We start from the raw sequence: 21,794 nt of genomic DNA on the forward strand, positions 1-21,794 counted from the left end.
TCGCTCCCAGCCCCACAGAACCCCCCAGCCCCACTGTAGGACCCCCCACTCCAGCAGTGGGGCTGTGGTGGGAGCTGCCCCACGGGGCCATTTATTGGGGGGTGGGGGGCGGGGCATGTACAAACGGGGAGTGGGGGTGGGGGGCTGCGGGGGAGGGGCGTATCAAAAGGGAGGCCCGGGGGGGCCCCGGGGGGCCCTAGAAGAAGTCGACGTCTTCGGGGGCGTCCAGGTCCCGGTACTCGACGATCGCCCGGGGGTCGCCCGAACCATCCTGGGGGCAGGCGGGGTCAGGGCGGGGGCACAGGACCCCACCCCGTGGGGCTGCGACCCCCAAGTCGTGTCCGCCCTCCCCCCAAATTGAGGTCCCCATTGCCCCCCAATTAACGCAATTCCCCTCAAAACAGGGTGCCCCCCCCACCCCCCAACCTGGGCCTGCCCCCTAAGTGGGGTCCCTGTTGCCCCCCAAGTGTCCTGTGTCCCCCCTCCCCCCTCCAGTTGGGTCAGGGCCCCCCGCTGTGGGGCTCAGCCCCCTACCTGCTGCGGGGTTTGTTGAGGTAGCCCCCTGGCCCCGAAACGTCTCGTAGCTGCCCCGGCCGGCGGCGTAGGGTCCGGGGGTAGGGGGCCACCTGCGGGGGTGGGAAAGTCAGGGGGACGTCAGGGGGGACGTCAGGGGACCCCCAAAACCCCCAGGTCCCTTCTCCGGTTATTGCCCCCCCCCCCAACCCCCAAACCACCCCAAACCCCTCCCTCAGCCCCCCAAATCCTTCCCTGAGCCCCCAGGTCCCTCCGCGCCCCCCGGAGCCCCCCAGCCCCTCCCAGGCCCCCCCGAGCCCCCCCAGCCCCCCCTACCTCCGTAGCCCAGGATGGGGGGCCGGGGCTGCCCCTAGGGCATCATCCCCTGCGGCGTCTGGGGGGTACGGCAGCCCCGGGGCCAGGCCTGGGGGACACGGGGGGGTCAGGGGGACACGGGGGGGAACACGGGCTGTGACCCCCCCACACACGGTGGGGTACAGGGGGACGATGGCTGGGGGGACATGGGGGTGTCACTGGGCCTGGGGGGACATAGGGGTGGGGGGTGGATTTTGGGGTGTCACCAGCCCCGAATGGACCCCAGGGTGGGTGAGGGGACGTGGGGGGGCCCTGGGGGACCCTGGGGGTCACTGGTCCCGCGTGGACCCTTGGGGTGGACGGGGGTCGTGGGGGGTGATTTTGGGGTAGTGCTGACCCCAGACAGACCCTGGGGGGCTGAGGGGACGTGGGGGGACACTGACCACATACGGACGCCGGGGGGGCATTGGGGCCACCAAACCCCACAGAGACCCCAGGGGACACGGGGGGACATTGGGGTCACCAACCCCATATGGACCCCAGGGGACATGGTGGGGGGACATTGGGGGTCACCAACCCCATACGGACCCCAGGGGACGGGGGAGGGACATTGGGGGTCACCAAACCCCACAGAGACCCCAAGGGACACGGGGGGGACATTGGGGGTCACCAACCCCATATGGACCCCAGGGGACATGGTGGGGGGACATTGGGGTCACCAACCCCATATGGACCCCAGGGGACCTGGGGGGACATTGAGGGTCACCAAACCCCACAGAGACCCCAGGGGACGGGGGGACGACATTGGGGTCACGGACCCCACCCGGACCCCAGGGGACGGGGGGGACATTGGGGTCACCAAACCCCACAGAGACCCCAGGGGATGGGGGGGGACATTGGGGGTCACCAACCCCATACGGACCCCAGGGGACACGGGGGGGACATTGGGGTCACCAACCCCATACGGACCCCAGGGGACACGGGGGGGGACATTGGGGGTCACCAACCCCACAGAGACCCCAGGGGACGGGGGGGGGGACACTGGGGGTCATGGACCCCACCGGACCCCGGGGGTGCCCGAGGAGGTGACACCGGGGCCACGTGGCAGATGTCGGGTTCCCCCCATCCCCGCAGGACCCCAGGGGGGACCGAGGGGTGACAAGGGGGGGGGGGTCTCACCCTGCGCGGGTCTCGGGGGGGGCCCCCCCTTGCCCTCGGGCAGGGCGGGGCGCTTGGGGTCCATGAGGAAGTTGTTGAAGAAGAGGACCTCCTTCCGCACCGCCCCCATCTTCTCCCCGTGCTTGTTGAAGATGTGCTTGCGGACGAACTCGGGGCCCTGGGGGACATTGGGGACGCTGGGGACACGGGGTGGGGACACGGGGTGGGGACAACACAGACCCCACGCCCCCTGCACCCCCCCCCAGGTCCCCCCGTCCTTGTTCTCCTCCGTATCTCCGATGCTCCCCCACATCCCATCGTGTCATCGTCGTCGTCCCCCCGTCCCATCCCCGGTGTCCCCTCCGTGTCCCCACCGTCCCCTCCATGGGCTTCTTTGCCACCGAGGGGACACGGAGACGTGTCCCTGCGCAGCCCCTGGCTGTCCCCACTGTCCCCACCTTGAACGTCTTGCCGCTGAGGGGACACCACCACTTGTCCCTGCCCAGCTCCTGGCTGTCCCCTGTGTCCCCTCTGTCCCCTCCATGTCCCCTCTGTCCCCCCACGTCCCCTCTGTCCCCACCTTGAACTTCTGCCACTGAGGGGACAGAGCCACTTGTCCTTGCCCAGCTCCTGGCTGTCCCCTCTGTCCCCTCCCTGTCCCCTCTGTCCCCCATGTCCCCTCTGTGTCCCCACCCTGAACTTCTTGCCGCTGAGGGGACACCACCACTTGTCCCTGCCCAGCTCCTGGCTGTCCCCTCTGTCCCCTCCATGTCCCCTCTGTGTCCCCTCTGTCCCCACCTTGAACTTCTTGCTGCTGAGGGGACAGAGCCACTTGTCCCTGCCCAGCTCCTGGGTGTCCCCTCTGTCCCCTCCATGTCCCCTCTGTCCCCCCCATGTCCCCTCTGTGTCCCCACCCTGAACTCCTTGCCACTGAGGGGACAGAGCCACTTGTCCCTGCCCAGCTCCTGGCTGTCCCCTCTGTCCCCTCTGTCCCCTCCATGTCCCCTCTGTCCCCCCTGTGTCCCCCATGTCCCCACCTTGAACTTCTTGCCGCTGAGGGGACACCACCACTTGTCCCTGCCCAGCTCCTGGCTGTCCCCTGTGTCCCCTCTGTCCCCCCCACGTCCCCTCTGTCCCCACCTTGAACTTCTTGCCGCTGAGGGGACAGAGCCACTTGTCCCTGCCCAGCTCCTGGCTGTCCCCTCTGTCCCCTCCATGTCCCCTCTGTGTCCCCCATGTCCCCACCTTGAACTTCTTGCTGCTGAGGGGACAGAGCCACTTGTCCCTGCCCAGCTCCTGGGTGTCCCCTCTGTCCCCTCCATGTCCCCTCTGTCCCCCCCATGTCCCCTCTGTGTCCCCACCCTGAACTCCTTGCCACTGAGGGGACAGAGCCACTTGTCCTTGCCCAGCTCCTGGCTGTCCCCTGTGTCCCCTCTGTCCCCCCTGTGTCCCCCATGTCCCCTCTGTCCCCCCCCCCTCCCCCCTGTCCCCACCCTGAACTTCTTGCCGCTGAGGGGACACCACCACTTGTCCCTGCCCAGCTCCTGGCTGTCCCCTGTGTCCCCCTGTCCCCCCACGTCCCCTCTGTCCCCACCTTGAACTTCTTGCCGCTGAGGGGACAGAGCCACTTGTCCTTGCCCAGCTCCTGGGTGTTGGCGGTGACGAACTTCTCCAGCTCCTGCTCGGGGTCCTTGCGGCCGAGGCGCTGGGCCTCCTCCTCGGGCAGCGCCTCCCGCCCCGCCAGCAGCGGCCCCAGCCGCTCCTCGAAGCTCTTCTGCCACTCCGCCACTGCGGGGACACAGGGGGGCTGGGGGCACCCCGGGCTGGGGGGTGCCCCTGGGGGACAGGGGGCTGGGGGGGGACCCGGGTCTGGGGGGACCCGGGCTGGGGGGACCCTGGGGACAGGGGGCTGGGGGGACCCGGGTCTGGGGGGGACCCCGGGGACAGGGGGCTGGGGGACCCGGGTCTGGGGGGACCCGGGGACAGGGGCTGGGGGACCCGGGTCTGGGGGGTGCCCCTGGGGACAGGGGCTGGGGGGACCCCGGGTCTGGGGGGACCCGGGTCTGGGGGGGACCCCGGGGACAGGGGGCTGGGGGGACCCCGGGTCTGGGGGGACCCCGGGCTGGGGGGACCCCTGGGGACAGGGGCTGGGGGACCCTGGGTCTGGGGGGGACCCGGGGACAGGGGGCTGGGGGGGACCCCAGGTCTGGGGGTGCCCCTGGGGACAGGGGGCTGGGGGACCTGGGTCTGGGGGGACCCCGGGGACAGGGGGCTGGGGGGAACCCGGGTCTGGGGGGTGCCCTGGGGGACAGGGGCTGGGGGGACCCGGGTCTGGGGGGACCCCGGGGGACAGGGGCTGGGGGAACCCCGGGTCTGGGGGGGTGCCCCTGGGGACAGGGGGCTGGGGGGACCCGGGTCTGGGGGACCCCGGGGACAGGGGGCTGGGGGGAACCCCGGGTCTGGGGGTGCCCCTGGGGGACAGGGGGCTGGGGGGACCCCGGGTCTGGGGGACCCGGGTCTGGGGGGACCCCTGGGTCTGGGGGGACCCCTGGGGGACAGGGGGCTGGGGGGACCCGGGTCTGGGGGGACCCTGGGGGACAGGGGGCTGGGGGGACCCCGGGTCTGGGGGTGCCCCTGGGTCTGGGGGGACCCCGGGGACAGGGGGCTGGGGGGGACCCGGGTCTGGGGGGACCCCGGGTCTGGGGGTGCCCTGGGGGACAGGGGTTTGGGGGGGACCCCAGGTCTGGGGGTGCCCTGGGGGACAGGGGGCTGGGGGGACCCCGGGTCTGGGGGGCACCCTGGGGCTGGGGGACACCCCTGGGGACAGGAGTTTGGGGGGACACCTTGGGTCTGGGGGGTGTCCCTGGGGCTGGGGGTGCCCTGGGTCTGGGGGCGGCACCCTGGGGCTGGGGAGACCCCTGGGGACAGGGGTTCGGGGGGACACCCCAGGTCTGGGGGTACCCTGGGTCTTGGGGGTGCCCCTGGGGACAGGGGTTTGGGGGGACCCCAGGTCTGGGGGTGCCCCTGGGGGACAGGGGGCTGGGGGGACCCCGGGTCTGGGGGGTGCCCCTGGGGGACAGGGGGCTGGGGGGACTCTGGGTCTGGGGGGTGCCCATGAGGGACAGGAGTTTTGGGGGATGCAGGAGTTTGGGGGAAACCCCAGCTCAGGAGGGGCACCCCGGATCTGGGGGTGCAACCTGGGCCTGGGGGCTGCCTCTGGGGGATGCAGGAGTTTGGGGGAGACCCCAGGTCTGGGGGGCACCCTGCTTTGGGGAGGGAGGGGACCTCCCCTTTGGGGAGGGAGTCTGGGGGGGATGCAGGAGTTCGGGGGTGACCTAAGAGTTTAGGGGGGCCCCGCAACATTTGGGAGAGGGGGGTCCTGGGACCCCGCCAGGGCCTCCCCTTCCCCTGAGACCCACAGTTGGGGGACCCCAAAACCTGCAGCTGGGGGGCAGGGGAGCCCCCCAGGACCTACCCTCTCTGTGAGAGATGCAGCTGGGGGGCAGAGGGGCCCCTTGGGACCTGCAGTTGTAGGACAGGGACCCCCCAGACCCACAGCTGGGGGGCAGGGGACCCCAAAACCTGCAGCTGGGGGGCAGGGGACCCCCAGACCCGCAGCTGGGGGGCAGGGGAGCCCCCCAGGACCTGCCTCCTCTGTGGGAAATGCAGCTGGGGGGGGAGAGGGGCCCCTTGGGACCTGCAGTTGTAGGACAGGGACAACCCAGAACCGCAGCTGGGGGGCAGGGGACCCCAGCTGGGGGGCAGGGGGGCCCCCAGGACCTACCCTCTCCGTGGGAGACGCGGTTGGGGGGCAGGGGCCCCCGCACGTGAACGATGCCGCAGCGGTTGGGCATCTCGTCCTCGTTGACGTACTCGGAGGTGTTGTAGTAATCGACCGAGTGGACGATGCGCAGGTAGAGCAGGAGCCGGTCCAGCACCTGGGGACACGGGGACATCAGTGGGGACACGGGGGGACACCAGAGGGGACAGGGGACCCACGAGGTCAGGACAGGGGACACGGGGAGGAGGGGGCAGGGGGTCCCAGAGGTCAGGAAAGGGCACAGCAGGGGACATGGGGACATCAGGGGGGACACAGGGACATCAGGGGCACAGAGGGGACACAGAGCAGCGATGGGGACAGGGGGACATCAGGGGGGACATGGAGCAGGGACGGAGAACGGGGGGACACAGGGCCAGGCTGGGGGTCACAGGGTGGGGATGGGGGACATGGGGAGATAAGGGGGACACGGGGACACTGGGGGACACACAGGGCAGGGATGGGGACAGGGGATCCACGAGGTCAGGATGGGGGACACGGGGACATCGGGGGGACGTGGGGGACACAGGGCTGGGATGGGGACAGGGGATTGGGATGAGCACGGGGGGACATGGGATGGGGACACAGGGTAGGGACGGGGGACAGGGGACAGGGACAGCACCGTTGGGATGGGGACAAGGGGGACACGCTCAGGACGGGGGGACACGGGGACAGGATGGGGACAAAGGGGACACAGGGTCATGGACGGGGGGACACGGGGTCAGGACAGGGGGACACGGGGGGACACAGGGTCAGGACGGGGGGACACGCACACACGGGGACGATTGGGGACAGCCGTGGGGTCCCGGCCGCGTCCCCGTCCCGCCGCGTCCCACCTTGAGGAGCTTCTCGTCGCGCTCGACGGTGACCTCGGTGGGGTTGGCCTCGCGGGGCCCCTCCTCGGCGTCCCCCCCGCCGCGCCCCAGCAGCTCCTCCTCCTCCGCGCTCACCTCCTCGATCAGGTAATCCGTGATGTGCTTCAGCACCGGGTTCTGCGACGGCACCGCCTGCGCCGGGGACGGGGGGACACCGTCAGGGACCCCAAAGGGCGCGGGGACCGCGAGTTGGGGACCACCAGAGGCCGTGAGAAGGGCTTGGGGACCACCAGGGGGACAGCAGGGACCGTGAGGGACCCAAAGAAGGAGCTAGGGACCGTGAGGTGGAGTTGGGGACCACCAGGAGACGGCGGGAACCGTGAGGGACCCAAAAGGACCTGGGGACCATGAGGTGGAGTTGGGGACCACCAGAGACCATGAGAAGAACTTGGGGACCACCAGGAGACAGTGGGAACCATGAGGGACCTGACAAGGACACAGCCAAGAAGGACTTGGGGACCACCAGGAGACAGTGGGAACCGTGAGGGACCCAAAAGGACCTGGGGAGCATGAGAAGGACCTGGGGACCACGAGAAGGACCTGGGGACCACGAGAAGGACCTGGGGACCACGAGAAGGACCTGGGGACCACCAAGAGACACCAGGAACTGTGAGGGACTTGACAAAGGACACAGCCAACAACTTAGGGACCACCAAGGCCCATGACAAGGACCTGGGGGCCACCAGGAGACAATGGGAACCGTGAGGGACCTGACAGACATGGCCAGGAAAGACACGGGAACCATAAGGGGACAGCAGGAACCACCCAGGAGGGTGTGAGGACCACAAGGCGGAGTTGGGGACCACCAGAGGCCACGAGAAAGACTCAGGGACCACCAGGAGACAGTGAGAATCATGGGAGACCTGGCAAGGACATGGCCAAAAAGGCTATGGGGACCACCAGGGGCCATGACAAGGACTTGGGGACCACCAGGGGGACAGCAGGGACCACGAAGGACCCAAAGAAGGACCTGGGGACCATGAGGAGGACTTGGAGACCACCAGGGACCATGAGAAAGACCTGGGGACCACCAGGAGACAGTGGGAACCGTGAGGGACCCAAAAGGACCTGGGGACCATGAGGTGGACTTGGGGACCACCAAGAGACAGTGAGAGTCATGACAGACCTGACAAGCACATGGCCAAAAGAGACATGGGGACCACCAGGGGGACAGCAGGGACCACCAGGGGGACAGCAGGGACCACGAGGAACCCAAGAAGGACCTGAGGACCATGAGAAGGACCTAAGGACCACCAGGGACCATGAGAAGGACCTGGGGACCACCAGGGGACCAAGAGGGGTCTGCAAGGGGACTTCGGGGACCAAGAGGGGACAGCAGAGACCATGAAGGTTCTGCAAGGGCTACGGGGACCACGAGGCGACACTGGGGACCACCAGTGGTCTGCAAGGGGACACTGGGGACCAGGAGGGATCCATGAGGGGACGACAGGGGCCACAAGAGGACTGTGAGGGGACAGTGGGGACCATGAGGGGACACTGGGGACCATCGGTGGTCTGCAAGGGGACACTGGGGACCAGGAGGGGACAGCAAGGACCACAAAGGGTCTGCAAGGGCTACGGGGACCACAAGGGGACAGTGGGGACCATGAGGGGACACTGGGGACCATCGGTGGTCTGCAAGGGGACACTGGGGACCAGGAGGGGACAGCAAGGACCACGAAGGGTCTGCAAGGGCTACGGGGACCACAAGGGGACACTGGGGGCCACCGGTGGTCTGCAAGGGGACACTGGGGACCAGGAGGGGACACTGAGGACCGAGAGGGGACACTGAGGACCGAGAGGGGACACTGAGGGGACGATGGGGGTCATGAAAGGACCATGAGGGGACAGAGAGAACCGTGAGGGGTCTTCAAGAGGACACTAGGGACCACGAAGGGACACTGGGGACCACGAGGGGACACTGGGGACCACGAGGGGACACTGGGGACCAGGAGCAATCCATGAGGGGACGATGGGGGTCACGAGAGGACTGTGAGGGGACAGAGAAGACCGTGAAGGGACAGCGGGGGCCATGAGGGGTCTTCAAGAGGACACCGGGGACCATGAAGGGACACTGGGGACCACGAACGGTCTGCAAGGGGACACTGGGGACCACGAGGGGACGGCGGGGACCAGGAGCGATCCACGAGGGGACGACGGGGGTCACGAGAGGACCGTGAGGGGACATCGGGGCCCACGAGGGGACGGCGGGGGGCCGCAACGCGGGAGAAAGACCCCCCCAGACGCTCGCCCGCGCCCCCGGCGCCCCGCTCACCCCGGCGGCGGCGGCAGCGGCGGCGGCGGGGTCCCCGTCCCCGTCGGGGTTGGGGGGGGCGTCCCCCCCGCCCAGGGCCGCGCCCCCGCCCGGGGAGGGGGCGGGGGCCCCCCAGAGCTGGGCGCGGCCGTCGAGGGCGTGGACCAGGCGGGCGGCCAGCTTGATGTCGTTGCGGACGATGGGGCGGTGCTGGGTGATGCCGCTGACGTTGCGCACGCGGCGCGTCAGGTCCCGGTTCACCCCCGGGCTCAGCTCGCAGTCGCGCAGCTGCGGGGAGCGGGGTCAGCACCCCCAAACACCCGCTGTGTACCCCCAAACACCCGCTGTGTACCCCAAATACCCACTGCACCCCCAAATACCTGCTAGGTACCCCCAAATACCTCCTGCACCCCCAAATAACCGCTGTGTACCCCCAAACACCCGCTGCACCCCCAAACACCCGCTGTGTACCCCCAAACACCCACTGTGTACCCCCAAATAGCTCCCCTGCAACCCCAAATACCCGCTGTGTACCCCCAAACACCCACTGCACCCCAAATACCCGCTGTGTACCCCCAAACACCCGCTGCCCCCCAAACACCCGCTGTGTACCCCAAATACCCACTGCACCCCAAATACCTGCTAGGTACCCCCAAATACCCCCTGCACCCCCAAATAACCGCTGTGTACCCCCAAATACTCCCTGTACCCCCAAATAGCTCCCCTGCAACCCCAAATACCCACTGTGTACCCCCAAACACCCGCTGTGTACCCCCCAAATACCTCCTGCACCCCCAAATAACTGCTGTGTACCCCTCAAACACCCGCTGTGTACCCCCAAATAGCTCCTGCAACCCCAAATACCCGCTGTGTACCCCCAAAATACCCGCTGTGTACCCCCAAAATACCCGCTGTGTACCCACAAAACACCTGCTGTATACCCCCAAATAGCTCCCTGCACCCCCAAACACCCACTGCACCCCAAAACACCCGCTGTGTACCCCCCAAAATACGTTCTCTACACCCTCCAAATAGCTCCCTGCACCCCCAAATACTGCTGTACCCCCAAACAGCCGTTGTGTACCCCCAAACACCTTCTGCACCCCCAAATACCCACTGTGTACCCCCAAAATACCCGCTGCACCCCCAAATACCTGCTGTGTACCCACAAAACACCCGCTGTGTACCCCCCAAATACCTGCTACACTCCCCAAATAGCTCCCCTGCACCCCGAAATACCCACTGCACCCCCAAACACCTGCTGTGTACCCCCAATACCCGCTGTGTACCCCCAAATACCTCCTGCACCCCCAAATACCTGCTACGTAGCCCCAAAACACCCGCTGTGTACCCAAATACCCGCTACACCCCCAAATAGCTCCCCTGCACCCCCAAATACCCACTGCACCCCCAAACAGCCCCAAACCCCCAAACACACCCCCAAATACCGCCTGTACCCCCTTGTACACCCAAATATTTTCCTGCCCTCCTAAACTGCCAAACACACCCCCAGACACCCCTGCACCCCCAAACACCCCCATAACCACCCCCTGCACCCCCAAACATTGCCTTGCCCCCACCCCCTCTCCAGCCCCCAGCTGCCCCCACACCCCGTAACCTCCCCATGAAGGCCCCCCGCACCCCAAAACTGCTCCCCTGAGCCCCCCACACCCCAAAACTGCTCCCCGAGCTCCCCCACACCCCAAACCACCCCCGAGTCCCCATCTCCCCCCAGACCCCGTAACGTCCCTGTGAAGGCCCCAATATCCCCCCGCACCCCAAAACTGACCCCGAGCCCCTCGCACCCCAAAACCACTCTCCAAGCCTCCCCGCACCCCAAAACCACCCCCGAGTCCCCACCTACCCCCCACCCCGAAACCGCCCGTAACCCCCCAGCGATCCCCCAAACCCCAAAAACGTGACCAACCCAGCCCCACAACCGCCCCCTAATCCCCCTCCCCCCAGCTGCCCCTGGGCCCCCAAAACACCCCCAGCCCCCCGGAGCCCCCCCCGAGCCCCCAGGTACCCCAAAAGCCCCCCGCTCCCCTCACCCGAATATTCTGGAGGCTCCAGCAGATCTCCTTGATGTTGACGCTGCGGTCGAAGGTGACCCAGCCCCGACGAAAAAACCTGGGGGGGGGGGATGACACGTGGCGTGAGCCCCCCGGTTTGGAGACGGGGGTGTCCCCATGACCCCCTGGGGGTCCCCCAATTCCCCCCGGGGGTCCCCAAATCGCCTTCGGAGCGGGGCCGGCACCCACCTCCTCTCGGGCTGGGGGTCCGACAGAGCCACGCGCATGAAGCCGGGGTAGCGCTTGCAGAGCTGGGGGGGCAGGAAAAAGGGGTGAGGGGGGAGGGGGTTTCGGGGGTCCCCACCCCCGAGCCGCCCCCCTCAGCCGCTCACCGCCACGATCTCGGCCTGGGAGATGTTGGGGGCAATGTTGCGCATGAAGAGGGAGCAGGTCTTGTGGAGGGGCCGGGGTTTGGGGTCCCCCCTCCTTCTCCTTGGCCTTCGGCGCTGCCGGCCCCCTCTTCCTCGCGTCCCTTCTCCTCCTTCGCCTTCTCCTCTGGGGGTGCAAGGGGCGGGGGGGGTCAGGGCCAAGCTGGGCCCCCCCAAAACCCCCCAGCAGCCCTGGGGTGAGAGCTCGGTGTCTCTGGAGCCCCCAAAGTAACCCGATGTCCCCCCAGCGCCCCCTCGTGACCCTCTGATCCCCCCCGCAAGGAGCCCCACACCCCTGAGGGCCCCCTGTCCCCTGGGGACTCCCCAGAACCTCAGTGACCCCCGAGACCCTCCACGTCTCTCCAAAAAACCCCCAAATCCCACTTACCCCCAAAACCTCCCAGCACCCCCAAGGGACCCCACCGTCCCCCAGGAACCCCAAAACACCTCACCGACCCCCAAAACCCTCCATGTCCCCCCCGGACCCCCAAGATCCCCCTGGCACCCCCAGAACCAGCAGGGACCCCCCGAAGGACCCCACTGTCCCCCAGGGACCTCAGGGCCCCCAAGGAGCCCCCGCCCCCGGGGACCCCCGCCCCACCTTCCTTGTCCCCCTCGCGGCGGCCGCCCTCGGACTCGCTCTCGGAGTCGCTGGCGCTGCCCTCGTCGTAGCTGTCGACGCCGCTGCGCTCCGCTCCGCTCTTGCTGGCCTGGGAGGGGCGGGGGGCGTGTCACCAGGGTGGGGCCGAGGGGCGGGGCCTAACAGGGTGGGGCGCGGAGGGGCAGGGGCACAGTGCCAAAGGGGCCTGGTGGGGAGGGGCGGGGCCTACGGGAGCAGGGCGGGGCCTACGGGAGCAGGGCGGGGCCTACGGGAGCAGGGCGGGGCCTACGGGAGCAGGGCGGGGCCTACGGGAGCAGGGCGGGGCCTACGGGAGCAGGGCGGGGCCTACGGGAGCAGGGCGGGGCCTACGGGAGCAGGGCGGGGCTTGTTCAAAAGAGGAGCAGCTTGACGGAAAGGGGAGGGACTTGCTGTGAAGGGAGGAGCTTAGTGGGAAGGGGTGGAGCTTGATGAAGGGAAAGGCCGAATGGGAAAAGCAATGGCTTGTGCCAAGGGGAGGAGCCTAACAGAATGGGGAGGGGCTTGCTCCAAGAGGAGGAGCCTACCAGAATAGGGCGTGGCTTGACACAAGGGGAGGTGCATCTTAAAAAGGGCCTGCCCCCAGGGGAGGAGCCTAAGGGAAAGGGGAGGGGCTCATCACAGAGAATGGGGCTTATTAGAAAGGGGCGGTGCCTGCCCAGTGGGGGCGGAGTTTGCCAGAAAGGGGCGTGGCTTCAGCACACACCACAGGGCAAACCTGAGAGCTGCCAACAGGGGGGCGGGGCCTATGAAAAGGGGTTGGGCTTCTCCTGAGGGGTGTGGCCTGTGGCAGGGGGTGTGGCCTGCACCAGGGGGCGTGGCCTGCTCACCTTCTTGCCTTCCTTGTCGCCTTCCTCCTCCTTCCGCCCCTTTTCCTTCTCCTCCTCCTCCTCCTTCTTGGCCTTCTCCTCGCCCGGTGCCTCCCCCTCGCCCTGGGGAAGGGGGTCAGGGCGTCACGGGGGGGCCCAGGGGACCCCAAAAGCGACCCCACGGCCCAAGGGGACCCCATGAGGAGACCACGGGGCAGGGGGGACACCCCAAGGGGCTGGGGGACCCCAGAGGAGACCCCACAGGGCCAAGGGGACCCCGAGAGAGACCATGGGGACCCCAAGAAAAACCCCAGGGACCAAAGGGACCCCCTGGAGAGACCATGGGGACCCCAAAAGAGACCCCAGGGACCAAAGGGATCCCCTGGAGAGACCATGGGGACCCCAAAAGAGACCCCAGGGACCAAAGGGACCCCCTGGAGAGACCATGGGGACCCCAAAAGAGACCCCAGGGACCAAAGGGACCCCCTGGAGAGACCATGGGGACCCCAAAAGAGACCCCAGGGACCAAAGGGACCCCCTGGAGAGACCATGGGGGCCCCAAAAGAGACCCCCCCAAGCCCAAGAGAACCCCAAGGGGCCAAGGAGACCCCAAGAAAGACCCCAAGACCCCAGGGAGCGAGGGAGAGGATGGTGTCACCCCAGACCTTCTTCCCCTCCTCCTTCTCCTCGCGGTCGGGGGCTTTGCGGTCGGCGTCAGGGGGTCGGGGTTCCTCCTTCTTGGCCGCTTCGGCCTTCTCCTGCCGCTCCTCCTCCTCCTCCTGCTCCAGGATGCGCAGGTCGTTCTCCGTACCCCCCTCCATCTTAATCACCGCTAGAAAACACCCCAAAAACGGGATCAGGAAACGGGGTGCTGCTAAAAATGAGGTACCAAGGAAAATTTGGGGGAGGGGGGAGCGTCCCTACCAGCATCGAGGGTCTTGATGATGGCGGGGGCGCGATCGATGTCGAGGAGGAGGTTGTCGAACCAGCCGTTGTCCGAGAGGTAGAGGAAGACGTTGAGGCGGTTCCTCAGCGCCGCCTGCGCCTCCTGCTTCCGCTTCCCCGCCTCGTCCGGGTGGTACTTGGAGCGGAACCTGGTTTTGGGGGGGACACGGGGGGGAAGGAAACGGGGTGTCAGGAACTGGGGTGCAGCCCTGCCCCAGTCGGGGGTCCCGCTGTGGCAGGGGAGAAGGGATACCCCCCCCATCATCACCCCCCCTTGGCCCAGTCTGCTTTGGGGGGGGAGTGGGGACCCCCATCTGGCACATCTGGGGTGGGGGGACCCCCATTTTTAGCAGATGGGACCCCCATTTTTTGTGGGTGGGGTATGGCGGGCCCTGTCCGTCCTAACCGGGGTGCAGGGACCCCCATTTCTTTTGAGTGGGGTACAGGGACCCCGTCTGTCCCAGCTGGGGAGCGGGGACCCCCGTTCCTCTTGGCTAGGGTGGGGGTACCCCCATTCCTCTTGGGTGGGCAGCAGAGACCCCCATTTCCCCTGGTCGGGGTGTGGGGGGGACCCCTATCTTCCCCAACCAGGGTGGGGGGGACCCCTTTTTGCCTTAATTGGGATGGGGGGGACCCACAAATGCTGAGCAGGGTCCCCCACTTCCCCTGGTCGGGGTGCAGGAACCCCCACATGCCCTAAGCAGGGTGGGGGGACCCCCACTTTCCCCAACCAGGGTGTGGGGAGCCCCATTTCCTCTGCTATGGGGTGCAGGGAACCCCCCCATCTGCCCAAATGGCACATGGGGACCCCCCCGTGTACCCCAATCGGGGCGCAGAGACCTCCCTGTCCCCCAGCCGGGTCGCGGGGACCCCCATCCGCCCCCCGCATCAGGTCAGGAGGCTCCCAAATATCCTAACACCACCCATCCCCCCCACCCCCACCCCTCAAATTTGGGGGGGGGGGGGGCCAGGCCCCCGCCTCGGCCCATTTTGGGGGGGGCGCAGATGCCTCGGGGGGGGCCGGAGCAGCAGCGGCGGCGGCGTTCGGCAGTGGCGGCCCCGGGGAAGGGGGTGTATTTTGGGGTGGGGGGGTGCGGTGGGTCATACATACGCTTGCCACGAGCGTCGCCGTCCGGCCGGGCCCCCACTTCGGCGATTTGCTAATTATTATAATTATTATTGTTTTGGTTTTTTTAGCGTCGCTACGCAAAGGGAAGTAGGAGGAAAAAAAAAAAAAGCACCACAAAAAATGCTAAAAAATATCATTAAAAAAAATCGCCGAAAAGCGTAAAAACGGGGGGAGCGGGAGGGTCTCCCCCACTTCTCGGCCTCCGCGGGGGCCGAAAAATAAAACAACAAACGCGCGCGGGCCCTCGCTGGGGCGCCCTGCCTGCTTCCTGCGACTGTTGCTCGCTACCGGTCGCATTGTGCGCGACCCTGAGCCCTCGCTGTCTGCCCGCAGCCCCCCCAAATCGGAGGGGGCTCGTTAAGGAATGGGTGTTAACGAGCCCGGCCGCCGGAGACATGGGGGTTAAAGGGCTCTCCAGGCTGGCGGACGTCCGGAGGGAAAACCTCGCTCGCGGCAGGCGCTTCGGAGGAGGGGAGAAAAGGGAATGGTTAACGTCCGCGCGGGTACGCGAGGGGCCGCTCGAGCCCCCCCAAATCCCGCCCACCCCCTTTCCCTGGGGTCCCCCCCCAAATCAAACCACGGGGGGCGGATGGATCCCCCCCCTCCCCATCCCAAAACCCCACTGGTTTAAGGGGGTCGGCCGCAGTGGGGTGGCGGCGGGGCTTTTTTTTTTGGGGGGGGGGGCTTTTTTTGGAGCGGGGGCTCCCCCCGTGACGTACCACTCCTCGTCTTTGTGAGCCAGGAAGAAATCCTGCATCTGCTGACGGCGGAAATCCAGCTTGTAGTCGTTATAACGCTTAACGGCCTCCGTCTCGTCCACCGCGTCGTCCAGCGAGAGCAGGAACTCCTTGAAGCTCTTCATCACCGGGGGAGCCATCCCCAGGTCCACCTCCGCGATGTTCCCCAGTCTGCTTGGGGGGCGGGGGGGCAGGGGGACACACCAGAGTCGGTATCCCCGAAACGGGGACCAGCCGGGGCGGGGGGGCTACGGGGTTCTTATGGGGAGGTTTAGGGCCGCTACCAGGGGGTTTGGGGCCCTTACGGGGCGTTTTGAGCTGTTATGGGGCAACTCAGGGATGCTATGGGGCAGGTTGGGGCTGTTATGGGGGGCTCGGGGCCCTTATGGGGCAATCCAGGTTGTTATGGGGCCAGTTGAGGGTCACCACGGGATGGCTCAAGCGCTTTGTGCGCTGCCTCAATCCTGTTACGGATAAGTCGTTTTAAGTCGCTATTGGGTGACTCTAAGACGTTTTGGGGTGGTTTGAAGACGTTATGGGGCAGCTTGGGGCTGTTATGGGGGGCTCAATCCCTTTACACGGGGGCGCAACGCCGTTACGGGGTATTTTAGTCTATTATTGGGTGGCTCAGGAACGTTACGGATCAGTTTGATGACATTACAAGGCATTTGGGGGGGCTTCCAGGGGGACTCAGGCTCTTTACAGGCGATCTCAAGCTGTTGCTGGCTAGTTTGGGGCCGTCCCGTGGCAGCTGAGGCCCTCACGTGATGGTTCAGGCTCTTTATGGGGCCACTTGGAGCTTTTATGGGGCATTTTAGACTATTATTGGGCAGTTCAAGCACATTATGGGGCGGTTTGAGGCCCCTATGGGACAGTTTGGGGGCTTACGGGGGGAGCCTCAGGGCCCTTGGGGGGGGAATTTGGGCTGTTACTGGGCAGCTTGAGGCTGTTATGGGGCAGCTGAGGCCCTTGCAGAGCGGTTCAGGGTCTTTACAGAGCAGCCCAGGGCTGTTTTGGCACATTTTAGGCTGTTACCGGGTGACTCCGAGATATTACGGTGCTATTCGGGGACGTCATGGGGGGCTCAGGGCCATCATGGGGTGCTTTGTGCTTTCGCGGGGCACTTTGGGGCCATTAAGGGCCAATTTGGGGCTGCTACAAGGGGACTCAGGGACATTACAGACCAGCTGAGAGCCTTAGAGGGCAGCCTGGGGCCGTCACTGGGTGGTTTGGGGTCGTTACTGGCTGATTTGGGCCATCTGGGGCTGTTACGGGGCAGGTCAGGGCTGTTATGGGATGGCCTGGGGCAACGACCAAGTGGTTTGGGGCAATTACAAGGTGATTTGGATCATTACGATGTGGTTTGCGGCAATTATTGCGTGATTTAGACTATTTTAGGGTGGTTTGGGGCCATTACTGGGCAACCTGGGGCTATTTTGAGGTGGCTTGGAGCAATTACTGGGTGATGTGGGGCCATTTTGGGGTGGTTTGGGGCCACTACTGGGTGATTTGGGCCGTTCTGGGGTGGTTTGGGGCCATTACCGGGTGATTCGGGGCAATTACCGGGTGATTTGGGCCGTTTTGGGGATGGTTTGGGGCCATTACTGGGCAATTCGGGCCATTTTGGGGTGGTTTGGGGCAATTACCGGGCAATTTGGGGCATTACAGCGTGGTTTGGGGCTGCTATGGGGCAGTTTTCACCATTGCGGGGTCTCTCAGGGTGCTATGGGGCAGCTCGGGGCGGGTGGAGACGGGGCCGGGTGCTGCGGGCCAAGCCAGGGGCCCCCACAAAAATCTGGGGGTTGTCTTGGGGGCAGCAAATAGGGAAAGAGCTGGGGAAGCAGGACCCCCAGGGGTACAGTGAGGGGGTGGGCTCCCGGTTTGGGAGCTCAGGACTCTGGGGGGGAGCAGGGAAGGGACTTGGGGGTTTTGGGGTGCCGGGGGGACATCAGGGGTCAGAGTCCTTACCTGGCCTGGATGGGGAGGATGTGGTGCTGCATGACGTGCATTTCGGGTGCCCCAGGGTTGGGGGGCCGTAGGTGGGGCCGGCACCCCCGCTGTAGGGCATGTCGTAGCCGCTGTGGTAGGGGTCACCGCTGTGCTCATCCCTGGGGGGGGGGCAGAGACAAATCGGGGTATGGGGGGCCGTGGTGGGGTTCGGGGCGCAAAAGCGTGGGGGGGGCGGTGTCACCCACCAGTCGCGGCGCAGGCGTTTCTGGGGTGGGCTGAGCTCGTGGCGGGGGGGCGAGAAGCGTTCCCGGCGCGTCCGGTCGTAGTCCCGGTACTCGCCCCGGCTCCGGCGTTCCCGCCCGCGGTCCCAGTCCCTGCAGCGGGGAGGGGGGGGATGACAGGGTTGGGGACCCCCCCAGCCGAGCTGGGGACCATCCCCCCCCTCGGGGGTGCTGTCCCCCCCGTCCCACCCCCTCGAGCCCCTACCGGTCGCTCCAGTCGTCGCGGCGGCGGTCGTCCCTCTCCCGCGAGCGGTCGTAGTCGCTGCGCTCCCGCCGGAACTTGTCGCGCCGGCGCCGGTCGTACTCGTCGTCGCTGTCCCCCATGGTGCTGCGGGGAAGGGGAGGGGGGGTCAGTGCGGACCCCCCCGGGGTCCTCCGGTATCCCATCAGCCCCGAGAGGCACCCCCCACATCCCAGAATTCCTTGCGGCTCCTCCAGAGGGACCCAGACCTCCCCCCCCAGCCCCCCAAATCCTGGACTCCTCCATGGTCACCCCCCCCAGCCCCCCAATATCCCATCATCCCCCACGGCCACCCCCCAATCCCATGATCCCCGGGGCCCTCCTGACGCCCCCAATCCCATGATCCCCGGGGCCCTCCTACCCCCCGACCCCCATAACCCCCGGCCCCCCGACCTTGACCCCCCCACACTATCCCATCACCCCCGCGCCCTCCTCAGGGGCCCCCGCACCCCCAATACCCCGTGACGCCCCCGCCGGTCCCGTGACGTCACGCCCGGACGCCGCGGTCCCCCCAACCTGCCCGCGCGATCCCGGCGGGGATCCGCTCCGCGCGCCGCCGCCCGCTCACTTCCGGTCCGCGCCAGCCGGACGTGACGTATGAGGGGGGAGAACAAGGGGGTGGGGCGGGGGGGGAAAGGATGGTGGCGCCGCTCTAGGAACGCCGGAGGACCTGGCGGTTCCTGCACGGTTTCCGGGGCAGGGCGGGGGGGGGTGTGCTACCGGCAGGCTCAGCCGGTGGGGAGGGGGCGGGTGAGCCGCTCTGGGCGGGGAGGGCCGGGCTCTATGGTCTGCGGGAGGCCGGGAAGGGCGGCGGAGGCCCGAGGCGGAGCTCTCTATGGTGGCGGGGGACGCTCTAGGCCCGGCACGGGAGGAACGGAGCTCTATGGTGCGGTCGGGCCCGCCCTCCCGCAGAGCGCAGGCGTCCGAGGGGGCGGGACGTATACTGCGCATGCGCCGCCGCCATCGCCTTCTCCCATTGGCCGCCGCGCGGCGCGCGCGCCCCGCCCGCCCCGAGGCGCGCGCGGGGGCCGCCATCTCCTCGGGGGCACGTGAGGGGGGCGGGCGGCCATTTTGTCTCGCCCGCACTGCGCATGCGCTCTGCCCCGAAGCCGCCCTGGCGGTCGCCATAGTTTCCCCGACGCCATTTTGCCGCCGGGGGGGGCAAGCCCGCGCTGCGCATGCGCGCAAGAACCTCTCACCCTCCCACACAGGTAACCAGTGCCCCCCAGTGCTCCCAGTATCCCCCAGTCCCTCCCAGTACTGCCTAATGCCCCCAGGTCCTTCCCCTGCCCCTCCCCCAGTATGTCCCACCCCTCCCAAGCCCCCCCAGCATGTCCCAGCTCCCCTAGGATGTCTGGGTCCCCCCAGTCTCTCCCAGTGCCCCCCCACGCTCCCAGTCCCTCCCAGTACTGCCCAGTGCCCCTCCCCAGTTTCCCTAATTCCTCAGTTTCCCTGTGTGTGTGTCCCCAGGGCCTCCCAGTATGTCCCAGTCCAACTCTGGGCCCTCCCAGTATGTCCCAGTGCCCCCCCCCGAGCCCCTCAGGTCTCCCCAGTCCATTGCAGTCCCCTTCAGGGCCCCCCTGGGCTTCCCAGTACGTCCCAGTCCCTCCCTAGAGCCATCCCAGTACATCCCAGTGCCCCCAGGGCTCCCCAGTCCACCCCCAGGGCCTCCTCAGAGCCCTCCCAGTAGGTCCCAGTGTCCCCAGTCCATCCCAGTGCCCCCCAGTATGACCCAGCCCCTTTCTAGGTCCCCCCAGTCCACCCCAGTGCACCCCAGTCTGTCCCAGTCCCCTCCAGGTCTGCTCCCAGTCCCCCCAGAACCTTTCCCAGTCCATCCCAGTGCCTCCAACCCATCCCAGACCCGTCCCAGAACCCCCACAGTCCATCCCAGTGCCCCCAGTTCATCCCAAACCCCCACAGATGCCCCCAGTCCATCCCAGTGCTCCCAGTTTGTCCCAGAACCCCCACAGATCTCCCCAGTGCACCCCGGTCTGTCCCAGTCCCCTCCAGATCCCTCCCAGTCCATCCCAGTGCACCCCAGTCCATCCCAGTCCCCACCAGCACCTCTCCCAGTCCATCCCAGTGCACCCCAATCTATCTCAGTCCTGCCTCAGGACCCCCCTCAGTCCATCCCAGTGCCCCCAGTCCATCCCAGTGCCCCCCCATCACCCCTCCCAGTCCATCCTAGTGCACCCCAGTACATCCCAGCACCCCCAGTCCATCCCAGTGCACACCAGTCCATCCCAGTCCCCCCAGCACCCCTCCCAGTCCCCCCGAGCATCCCTCCAGTCCATCCCAGTCCCCCCAGCACCCCTCCCAGTCCCCCCCAGTGCACCCCAGTCCATCCCAGTCCCCCCAGCACGCCTGTCCCAGTGCACCCTCAGTCCATCCCAGTCCCCCCAGTGTACCCCAGTCCATCCCAGTCCCTCCCCAGTGCACCCCAGTCCATCCCAGTCCCCCCCAGTCCATCCCAGTCCCCCCAGTGCACCCCAGTCCATCCCAGTCCCCCCCAGCACCCCTCCCAGTCCCCCCCGAGCATCCCCCAGTCCATCCCACTGCCCCCAGCCTGTCCCAGTGCACCCTCAGTCCATCCCAGTCCCCCCAGTGCACCCCTCAGTCCATCCCAGTCCCTCCCATCAGTGCCCTCCCAGTCCATCCCAGTGCACCCCAGTCCTTCCCACTGCCCCCAGCCTGTCCCAGTGCCCCCCAGTCCGTCCCAGTCCCCCCAGCACCCCCAGTCCATCCCAGTCCCTACCACCACCCCTCCCAGTCCATCCCAGCGCAGCCCAGTCCATCCCACTGCCCCCAGCCTGTCCCAGTGCCCCCCCAGTCCGTCCCAGTCCCTCCCCAGCACCCCCCAGTCCGTCCCAGTCCCTACCATCACCCCTCCCAGTCCATCCCAGCGCAGCCCAGTCCATCCCACTGCCCCCAGCCTGTCCCAGTCCCCCCCCAGCGCCCCCCAGTCCGTCCCAGTCCCCCCAGCACCCCCCAGTCCATCCCAGTCCCTACCATCACCCCTCCCAGTCCATCCCAGTGCGCCCCAGTCCATCCCACTGCCCCCAGCCTGTCCCAGTCCCCCCTCCAGCACCCCCCAGTCCATCCCAGTCCCTACCATCACCCCTCCCAGTCCATCCCAGTGCGCCCCAGTCCATCCCACTGCCCCCAGCCTGTCCCAGTCCCCCCTCCAGCACCCCCAGTCCATCCCAGTCCCTACCATCACCCCTCCCAGTCCATCCCAGTGCGCCCCAGTCCATCCCACTGCCCCCAGCCTGTCCCAGTCCCCCTCCAGCACCCCCCAGTCCATCCCAGTCCCCCCAGCGCCCCCAGTCCATCCCAGTCCCTCCCAGTCCCCTCCCGGGGTCGTGGCCCCACATCCTGCCCCCGCCCGACCCGGGGAAACGCTCAACAAAGGCGTTTCCTGCTGGGGGGGCCCCGCGCCCCCGTCCCCCCCCGACGCCCGCGTCCCCTCCCTGCCGGACGCCCGCGTCCCCTCCCTGCCAAGGGGGGGGGCACTGGGGGGGGGGACACACACAGCCCGGACGCCTGGGTCCCCGCCGTGGGCCCGAGCGGACGGACAGACGGACGGACGCTTTGCGGCCGCCTCAAGTTGCCCAAAGTTGGCCAAACTTCCCCCAAATTCTCCCCCCGTCCTCCCAATCGGTGGCTCCCCCCCCACGACCGCGTCCCCCCCCT

General features: G+C 67.5%; 1 protein-coding gene across 1 annotated transcript; it reads right to left on the bottom strand.

Annotated features, from left to right (window-relative positions):
- Positions 1–66: 66 nt before the first annotated feature.
- On the bottom strand, positions 67–18,767 carry SRRT (serrate, RNA effector molecule). Its single transcript, XM_072848707.1, is given in 22 exon segments — positions 67–271; positions 539–632; positions 846–911; positions 913–937; positions 2,008–2,164; positions 3,581–3,774; positions 5,771–5,924; positions 6,640–6,810; positions 8,954–9,220; positions 10,984–11,062; positions 11,194–11,255; positions 11,337–11,535; positions 12,009–12,082; positions 12,840–12,941; positions 13,484–13,650; positions 13,743–13,912; positions 15,612–15,800; positions 17,598–17,652; positions 17,655–17,737; positions 17,825–17,953; positions 18,066–18,188; positions 18,618–18,767. Coding segments are annotated over 21 exon segments (2,631 nt in total). The 5' UTR covers positions 18,185–18,188; positions 18,618–18,767; the 3' UTR covers positions 67–196.
- Positions 18,768–21,794: the final 3,027 nt, after the last annotated feature.

The sequence above is a fragment of the Ciconia boyciana genome, chromosome 32 (genome assembly GCF_034638445.1).
Source record: "Ciconia boyciana chromosome 32, ASM3463844v1, whole genome shotgun sequence".
NCBI lineage: Eukaryota > Metazoa > Chordata > Aves > Ciconiiformes > Ciconiidae > Ciconia > Ciconia boyciana.